General features: G+C 42.0%; 1 protein-coding gene across 1 annotated transcript in view; it reads left to right on the top strand.

The window, feature by feature from the left end:
• LOC112151519 (highly reducing polyketide synthase PKS6) overlaps positions 1 to 9,761 on the top strand; it is a 12,154-nt gene extending 2,393 nt beyond the window's left edge. The window contains exons 3-6 of the mRNA XM_024280490.2: positions 271 to 431; positions 507 to 713; positions 787 to 968; positions 2,682 to 9,761. Coding sequence (XP_024136258.1) covers positions 271 to 431; positions 507 to 713; positions 787 to 968; positions 2,682 to 8,204 — 6,073 coding nt within the window. The 3' untranslated portion in view covers positions 8,205 to 9,761. The remainder of the gene's footprint in view (positions 1 to 270; positions 432 to 506; positions 714 to 786; positions 969 to 2,681) is intronic.
• The last annotated feature ends 143 nt before the right edge of the window (positions 9,762 to 9,904 follow it).

The raw sequence follows: 9,904 nt of genomic DNA, 5'->3' as shown, positions 1-9,904 counted from the left end.
TAACAAACTTTGATGTGTGGATACAAAAAGCTTTCCCTGAAGTTCAGTAAAGTAAACTTTATTTAAACATAACCAGAGTAAAGACAAATTTCAGTTTTAAAAGATAATTTTTTAAAAATTTCTAAATGTGCCTGAACCTCAACCAAAAATGTCATTTTTTTCATGAATACACTAAATATTACAGTCAATGTCTGAATTTATAACTGCAATCAAGTGCTTGGAGTACCTGCGACTTTTTTAATCGTCTGTAACGATGTTTTTTGTCTGCAGGTTTAATGAATTTGACCACAAGTTTTTTGGCATCAGTGACAGTGAGGTGGAGCAGATGGACCCTCAGCAGAAGCAGCTCCTTCAGTGTGTTTACAGGGCTCTGGAGAACGCCGGCATTCCCATGGAAAAAGCCAGCGGGACACGAACCGGAGTCTTTTTCGGTCAGACTATCAAACATATTAAACATTTTCTTTACCAAAGTCAAACCTTCTGAGTTTGTGTTGCTTTGATTTTAGGAATCATGAACAGAGATTATGAAACCAACGCCGCACACGTGCATCCCAGCGTGATCAACCACTGGACCGGCACCGGGCTCGCCATGAGCATCGCAGCAAACCGGGTCTCTTATGTCTTCAACCTCACAGGCCCCTCCCTATCCTTAGACTCCGCCTGCTCTTCGTCGCTCGTGGCTCTTCATCTTGCATGTCAATCCATCAAACAAGGTCTCTGAATCATCCGACCACGATTCCTGAAGTATTTATAGAAAGTATTCATGGTTGCGTTTTATCTGACCAGGGGACTGTGACATGGCCTTTTGTGGGGGGGTCAACTGCATCATTGAGCCAAGAGTGTTCGTAGCGCTCGGTAAGGCCAAGATGATCTCGCCTGATGGAACCAGCAAGCCCTTCTCCAACCGAGCAGACGGATACGGCCGCGGCGAGGGCTGCGGCGTTGTTCTCCTCAAACCACTCAAAAGGGTAAGAACACGTAGAACCAGATGTTTAAAATGTGGTTCAATATCAGGAGACAATGATTAGCAATCAACTGTGGCTTTACCAAACACACCAACACTGAAGTGTACGTTCCTTTACCCGCCAAACTATTGGAACATGTTGCCAAAACTCAGTCAGTTCTTGAGGGTTTTGATGTCAGATTAGTGACAGAATTTGAAGTTACTTTCAAACACAATTCATATCTGCCAACAGCAGCTTCAAGCCCATGTCACACAACCACGACATGTATCGTCTACATATATAATTTTGGTCCTTGGTGATACGTCCCTGATATACATAGTTTCTAAGAGTTTCTTGTGTTTGTCATTCATCGATGTTCACAGATGTCTTTCCAGAGTTTCGGCTGACGGGTTTTTACGTGAATCCGGTTTTGAACTGTTTGAAAGTTTTGGTCAGCTGAGAAATACTCAATTTACACACATTTTACATAGTTTATACGCAATTATTAAGCAAATCTTACGTGATTTTTGCGGGATGGATACACAAATTTGTGGCTTTCCACAACTGTATGTCCACATGCGTGTAACAGACTTTTCACGCATGTATCATCCATGTGTAACTTTATATCAGGTAAACGCGATATCAAAGTTATACCACCTTTAGCGCATATATCATGCAAAAATGTTTTCTTCATCCACACATTCATAAAAGCTGATTTTGCTGTTTTTCTAAAACAATCCTAAAAGGAAAACCCAGCAAGACCAGCCCCCTGGTGGTTATTTACTGAACTGCACCCCATCCATTTAAACCACGTGTCAAAGTCAAGGCCCGGGGGCCGCCATGTAATTCTATCCGGCCCTCCAGATCATTTTATTTTATTGTTATTAATGACCCGATGTTATCTTGCGCTTACTTCTAACTGGTATCATTTTGACAAAATGTATTTTTATGGAGAGTAAAAAACTGAAAGTTATTTGAGGTTTAATTTGATTTATTCTGGAATAATATTTCTGCCTTTATATTATTCCTAATCCTGTTAAAAAATTAGGTTTTTAAAATTTAAAAATTGGCATTGCGAAAGCTTTGGGACTATTTTGGCATCTACTGAGATTGTTTTAGACTATGTTGGCATTTAGCAAATATTTCAGCTAAATTCTAGCTGATTTTGACTAATTTAGGCTTTTTGTCGTTGTTTTGGTGGGCTACATGCTAGCTGTTTTGGCCAATCTAAGTTTTTTTTTCATTTTTTAGCTTAATTTGCCATTTATCTGATATTTAGCTACCTATCAGCTTAAGCGTTTTCAGTTATTAGCTTCAGTGATTTCAGCTATAAACTTTAGAATTTTCAGCTATTAATTTCAGAATTTACACAAGCATTATCGCAGGTAATACTATATATCTAGTTCATAATTATGTTAAAAATTTACGGTTTTAAAGTTTTAAAAATGTAGTTTTAGAGTGTTTGATAAATGTTTATCCTGTTCAGCCCACGACCTAAGGTGTGTTTTGTATTTTGGCTCCTTGTGTGACTGAGTTTGACACCAATGCTCCAATGTCTTGAGTTGACTCTACTTGTCCTTTCAATAAAAATAAAAAAAAATTTTTGGTTGCATTCACTCTTTAGCTAGAACCCAGAACCCAACTGAACACCTAAAAATCACAAAAATAGAAGAAAAGTCATGTCAGGTATCAACAACGACATGTCCTCATGGCTGCTTCATTGTGATGAATTTACAGGCTCTCCTGGACCATGACCACATCTGGGGTGTCATCACCAAAACTGCAATCAACCAGGACGGACGCTCAGTGGTTCCTATAACCAAACCCTCCATGAAACAACAAGAGGAGCTGCTTCGCAGGATCTACTCAGAGCAGGATATCGCAGCTGTTCAGTTCATTGAAGCTCATGGAACTGGAACTCCAGTTGGAGACCCAACAGAAGCAGAAAGTATTTCAAATGTCATCACCAAAGTCAGGCCTCCTGGTTCTCAGGCCCTGTGGATCGGTTCTGTAAAGAGCAACATTGGACATACGGAGTCTGCAGCTGGAATAGCCGGACTCATCAAAGTTCTGCTGATGATGAAGCACGAGACCATTGTTCCCTCAGTTTTCTACTCCGAGGAAGCAACCAGTATTGATGTTAAAGCCCTGAACATTAAAATTCCTCAAAAGACGGAGACATGGGAATGCTCTGGTGCAAGACTGGCAGGTGTGAACAACTTTGGCTTTGGAGGAACAAATGCACATGCCCTTGTCACACAGTACCTACAACCACGTGCTGAACACAAGAGCAATGAGATGCCAGCAAAGTGTTTTGTTATGTCTGCAATGTCTCAGAAATCCCTCACCATGATGATTGAAGACACCATCAAACAGCTGGAAGCAGATAAGAAAGTTGATCTGGATTCTCTGCTGTTTACGTCAGCTTGCAGAAGAAGTCACCAACGACACAGATACCGAAAAGTCCTGATGGTTTCATCTGTAAATCATCTCACTGAGGAGCTGAGGGCTACAGCTGCAAAGAATATCCGTCCAGCCCTCTCTGATCCGCGGCTTGTGTTTGTGTTTTGTGGAAATGGCCTGACTTACCACGGCATGTGCAGCCAGCTTCTGAAAACTCAGCCTGTGTTCAGGAACAAGATCACACAGATTTCACACCTTTTCAAAGCTCTGAGCCCTCTTAACATCGTAGAAACACTTGAGAGTGACTGTGGAGGTAGTGACTCCAAAAATCCAGACGTTGTCCAACCTCTTCTTTTTGCTATCCAGGTTGGAATTACCACTCTTCTCCGACACTGGGGGGTCAAACCCGACGCTGTGCTTGGACACTCGGTTGGTGAAGTCGCAGCTGCTCACTGCTCTGGCCTGTTGTCTCTTGAAGATGCTGTGAAGGTCATATACTTCCGCAGCATCCTCCAGAGTAAGGTCACTGGCGGTAAGATGCTTGTGGTCAGCAATGTGGCAGTGTCAAAAGTTGAGTCTTTCCTGTCTCCGTACTCCAAGAAAGCGTGCCTTGCTGCCTTTAACAGCCCACAGTCTTGCACCGTCTCAGGTGATGCAGACGCAATTGAGGCCCTCCAAGAAGACTTAAGGAACTCTGAAAACAGTCAGAACCTTTTCTTACGCATGCTGGATGTGCCTGTTGCATACCACAGCCAAATGATGGATCCAATCCTGCCAGAAATAGAGAAGACGATTGGTACCTTAACAGAACAAGACTTGCAAACGGAGTTGTTTTCCACGGTAACGGGAAGGGAAGTCCAGCAAGGAGACTTCTGTAAGGGAAGGTATTGGGCAAGAAACATCCGAGAGCCTGTTGCTTTTGAGCAGGCAGTGAGGTCAGCAACGAAAGATAAGAAAGGCACCATTTTTGTAGAGATAGGGCCAAGAAGGGCACTGCAGAGAAACATCATGGAAACTCTTGGGAACAACACAGAAGTTCTTGCTTCAGTGGAGCCACAGAAAGATCACCAGTCGGTCTTGTCAACTGTGTCAAAACTGTTTGAACTTGGCTTTCAAGTAGACTGGAACGACTTCTACAGAGGTATCGAGGCAACACTGATGCCCTTCCCAAGATACCAGTTTGATTGCTCTGATAGAGATGTCATCATTGGAGCATCACAGAACACCAAAGGAAGTAGTCATCCCGTGCTCTGTCAGAGAGGAAGTGAAAGCAACATTTTCAGTTGTGATCTCACGTCTGAATCCACCGCTTACCTGAAACAGCACAAACACAACAACATCCCAATCGTCCCGGGTGCCTTTTATGCCGAGTTAGGTTTGGCTTCGTTCCTTGCAAGTGCAAATCCAAAAGTTCCCCTCAGCTCACTGCAGCTCAGTGTCAGCTTTCACAGTCCTTTTATTCTAATGCCGAACTCCCCTGAGATGAAGGTTAAACTTGTAAAAAATGAACAGGAGACAAGCTTCACAATCCACTCCCCATCTGCAGTGTATGCATCAGGTACGGTGGTGTCAAAGACAGATACAGTTATTGAGGAGCAGCAGATTTCTCTGAATTCCATCCAGAAACGGTGCACCTCTGTGATCAACTTTCAGGAATTTTACAGTTATTTGTCTCAAGGAGGCTTCCAGTATGGAGAAGTCTTCCAGAATAAAGCAGAGGTGCACTATGGGAAGGACCTGAAGGAGGCTTTGGCAACTGTTTCTGTTTCAGAAGAGCTGAAATGTCATTTACACGACTACTGCATTCATCCAGTCGTTCTGGATTATCTGATGCAGCTTCTGCCGGTCACAGTGGAGCACATCTTCGCCGGTAGACCAGGGTTCCCTGCTCAAATAGGCAGCATCACTGTTTTTGGACCCCTGAAAAATGAGATGGTGATCTACCTGAGAGCTACTGACGTGGGCTCTGATCACTTTGAGGTTTGTGGCTGCTTTGCAGACAAGGGGGGTAGAGTGCTGGTAGAGGTAAAGCATGTCATCGTCAAATACATTGTTGGTCGGGATCATGTGGTAGAGGAGTACTTCTACCATAACACCTTCACTGTTGTCTCTGAGAAGGTTCCTTCCTCTTCTCCTCCCCCAAAGGCTTTGGTCTTCTCTGACCATTTAGGGATCTCAGAAGGTCTACAAAAACTCTTACACCAAGACTCTAGATATGTTCCCTTCACACATGCTAAGGATATCTTAACTAACGGCTTTTCTTCTCTTCTTGCAAATCTCAAAATAGCAAGTATTGAGAAAACCTTCGATGAGGTTTTGTTTCTGTGGGGTAAAGAAGACCTCACATCACTAAAGGCCGACACCGTCCTGCAAAATCTAGCAAACTGCTGCGAGGTTTTCCGCCAAATAGTCCTTAAACTGAAGCAGATCCAGTTCCTCAAGTCAATCAGAGCAATCACCTACCGTTCATCAGACATCACAGTGGATCACGTAAGCCCAGGTTTTGCAATTGCTGGTATGACCAGATCATTTGCTGCAGAGATACCGGATCTTTCTGTCCAGCTGATTGATGTAAGCTCCGCCTCTCCTGAAGACATCACAGCTCTGTTTGAAGTCCTGAGATCGTACCCTTGCAGCAAGTATCCTGAGTTAGTAGTAAAGGATGGGCAGATCTTCAAGCCCTCCATTGTTCGGACCCAACCAGAAGCCACTGATAAAACTGAGGCCAGTTATGGCGCTTCAACTTCTGATTTTTGCCTTTTTCAAACAGCTGACGCACATAAGATGACTCGACTGTCCGCTATTCACTTTGTCAAGGAAGACGATCCACTTGATGAAACCTCTGTGGAAATTCAGCCCAGCAAGGTTTGCGTTCATACGTCGGACTACTTCCCTGTAAGTTCCTCACATCTAACATTCGGTCAAACTTTGTACTGGAACAAACACTCATCTCAGAAGCACAGGCTTCTGGCTCTTGACTTCTCTGGTACCGTTACAGCAGTTGGAAAAGATGTAAAGAAACTAAAAATTGGAGATCATGTTGCTTCTTGTTATCCTGTTGTAGCAGCTAGCAGGGTTAGGGTCCCAGAGGTCTTGTGCTACAACACCAAGAGGTTCCCATTCCTCCAGAAAACACCCTGTGTGTCATACTTTGTGCTAGCATGGGAGATCCTGCATCGAGTCTTGCCCAGAACCAAGCAGAACCTCGGGATTGTGTGCTCTGTGCCCGATTCTTCCCTTGTAAAAGTCTTGGCACTTGCCTCTTTCAAATCAGGCTGGAATGTGGCGGTTGATACTCAGTGCAACGGATCCTTTGCAGATGTTCGCCATGTGGAGGCCTTTGTCATCCTGCCACCGTTTGATGAATCTCTGACAGCAAAAGTTTTAAACTTTCCTGGAATCCAGCATGCTGTTATCATCTGTGACACTTGTATGCAAGGTTCTGTTCCTCAGGACGTACTGCAGAGTGTAAAGGACAGCGTTGATGTGCAGACTGTTCAGATGAAAGACATCTTGCAAAAGGGACACTTGAGAGCGCACAGGTCCCAGTTTCATCCATGGTTGAAGTCTTTGAACCTGAGCAGAAAATTTGCTCTCAAGAACTTCACGTTTCAGAAACCTGAAGAATCACGTTCAGAAAATCCATCATCATACTTCAGCACTAAGATGCTGCCGGTGGTGGTTTTAGACAAAGATGGAACGATGTCTGACATTCCACTCCTGCCAGCTAAGAGGGAGATGTTCAGGAGGAGATCGGTGTACGTGGTAGCAGGCGGCCTCTCTGGTCTCGGTTTTGAAACAGTCAAGTTCATCTCGCAGAGAGGCGGTAAACACATTGTCATCCTTTCCAGGAGCAAACCAACAGCTGACGTTCAGCAGGATATAAACAATGTGGAAAAACAGTGTGGAAATCGGATCAGGAGCTTGGAGTGCGACATATCCGTCTTTGAGCATGTGCAGAGGGCTATTACAACCATTGGGCAGATGTTTCCGGGTTGCCCAGTCAGAGGAGTGTTTCACAGCGCCGTCGTCTTGCATGACGGGCTGATCGAGACTCTTGACAGATCCCTGTATGAGAAAGTCCTAAAACCCAAAGTGAGCGGCGTGTTGAATTTGCACCACGCCACACAACAGTGTCCGTTAGACTACTTTGTGTGCTACTCGTCTATCTCATCATTCCTCGGGAACGCTTCTCAAACCAACTACGCTGCAGCCAACTCCTTCCTGGACCTGTTCTGTCGGTTCAGGCGCAGACTCGGACTGCCCGGTCAGTCCATCAACTGGGGGGCGCTGAACCTCGGCCTGCTCCTGAACAAAGAGCATTTCCAGCGCTTTCTGGAGGCCAAGGGGATGATGGTGTTAAACACGGCTGAAATCCACAAGAGTCTGGAGCAGTGCCTCCTTCTCAACCGACCTCAGCAAGCTGTTTGCAGGTTTCACTTCAGAAACATCAGATACAACATCCTCTCTCAGAACAAAGCCTTGACCATGCGGCTTTCCGCACTAGTGGAGGAGGCATTCCAGAGATCTAGAGAGGTGGAGCCTCAGATGAGAGAATCGGACGCCGTCTCGCCTAAGGAGTACGTGTTTTCTCTGGTCTGTGAGACCGTCGGCGTGGACCCGACTGAACTGAGGGAGGAGTCACCTCTTTCTTCCTTAGGTATTGACTCAATGCAGGCCATGACTCTACAGAATCTGATCTTTCAGGAGAGGGGAGTGAACGTGCCTCTGGTGAAGCTACTGGATCCCTCTGCCACCCTCTCAACAGTGATAGCTTTACTAAGTAATGAATCAGAGGAGGGAAATGTTGGTTCTGTCCCGAATGAAGACGTGGACGATGTTCTGACCAGACTGTGAAAGCCACAGGATCCAAACTGCACAAACACATGGACTGATATGTAGGGCTGGGTATCGCCATTAACTTCCAGAGTCGATTCGATTCACCAGAACACCAGAATCTAGATTGATTCCACTCAGATTATTTTTTTTATTCTTTAAATCTACTCAATTTAACTAAGTTTTGTGTTTAAACATTTAGACACATTTGTTTAGAAATGCAATAATGATCTATATATGTTTTGAAGATATTCACATTAATCTATTCACTTACTATAAAATGTATTGATGAAATTAAAATGAGATTGTTAATAGCATTCGGTGTTACATGGATTCTCTAACGGAGAAATTCCAACAATTGGACAGCGTTTCAGTTTGGCCACCAGGTGGCGATCGCACTCTAACATTACACCTTATTCCAGAAGAAGAAGAAAGTATGAGGAAATAACGGTACTTTTGACCGTAAATGGCTACTTTAAAAAGTATGCCCTTAAAAGAATTAGGAAAATTCCTGCCTGTGACTTCATAAAGATGTTCATTTAGTCAGCAAAGTATGTTTAAGTCGTCCGAGTGTTAGAATTAGCCGTCTTATGGGAAATTCCATTATATGTTAGCATTAAGCTAGCAGATTTTACTACTATGCATTAGATTGATCTCTACTTTTATTGAATGATTATCAATCTATTCCGTTTTATTAGTTTTATCAGCCCAGCTCTACTGATATGCCAACAGGTTCTTTAGATAATCTCTGACCTAAAATCAAAGCTTTTACTAAATTTTACTAATTTTGTAGCATTTTAAATTCTGCAAGAAATAATCTCTACAATAATAATAACTATTAATTTACCCTTTACATTCATACAATTTTCTTTTGCATTTTTAAAATTTTTTTAAAAAATTAAGGAATTTTTTAATAGAAAATTTACTTTTTATTTTGTCAATAAAGCTGTTTTTAAAATGGGGAAAAGTTCTATTCTCTGCCCACATTTTACTACTATTGTAATATATAAAAATGTCACATTGTCACAAAAAACGAAAACATTTAAGAAATGTTTCAAATATACTTTCAAGTAAAAATGCATTTTAAATTAAAGAAACATTTTCATTAAATGTCATTTTCTTTTTGCTCATTGTTGTATTAGGTGATCCTCTTCTCTGTTTTAAAGCTTAAAAGTTTGATATTTTGGATAAAAATTAGAAGAAAAACTGAGCTTTATTTTTGGCATTTAAAGTATTTCTTAGAGCAAGTTATTTTTAAAATAAATAAAAACAGTTTGGCACTTAAAATAGTTGAAACAATAAAATACACGATTTAAAACATGTTTTAACTGTTTAACAATTTGAAAAGAGTTTTTAGAATATTCAAGTGTCAATAAAAACACAAAGTAAACTGTATACATAGCATTTGTCCCTGTATAATTTCATTAATAAAATATTTTTTTATCTGATTTTTTAATCAATTCAATAAATGAATGAATTCTTTTTTCTGTTTCTTTGTTTCCTGTTCACACCTGGTTTACATTAGTAATCATCTCAGCTGCTGCTCATTCTGAACTGCCCTTCAAAACAACCTATAAAAACCCTTTTGTGTCAGTCTCCTTCCCCAGATTCCTGTGATTTTTAATGTGGTTTTAATGTTTCCAATCCGGACATTTAAGTGTTAAATGTTTGTGCATTTTTATTAAACATGGTTGGATTTCTAATCATTTTTTTACCTTTTA

Source organism: Oryzias melastigma, linkage group LG20 (genome assembly GCF_002922805.2).
Source record: "Oryzias melastigma strain HK-1 linkage group LG20, ASM292280v2, whole genome shotgun sequence".
Lineage (NCBI taxonomy): Eukaryota > Metazoa > Chordata > Actinopteri > Beloniformes > Adrianichthyidae > Oryzias > Oryzias melastigma.
This window is presented reverse-complemented; position numbering and strand designations above follow the sequence as displayed.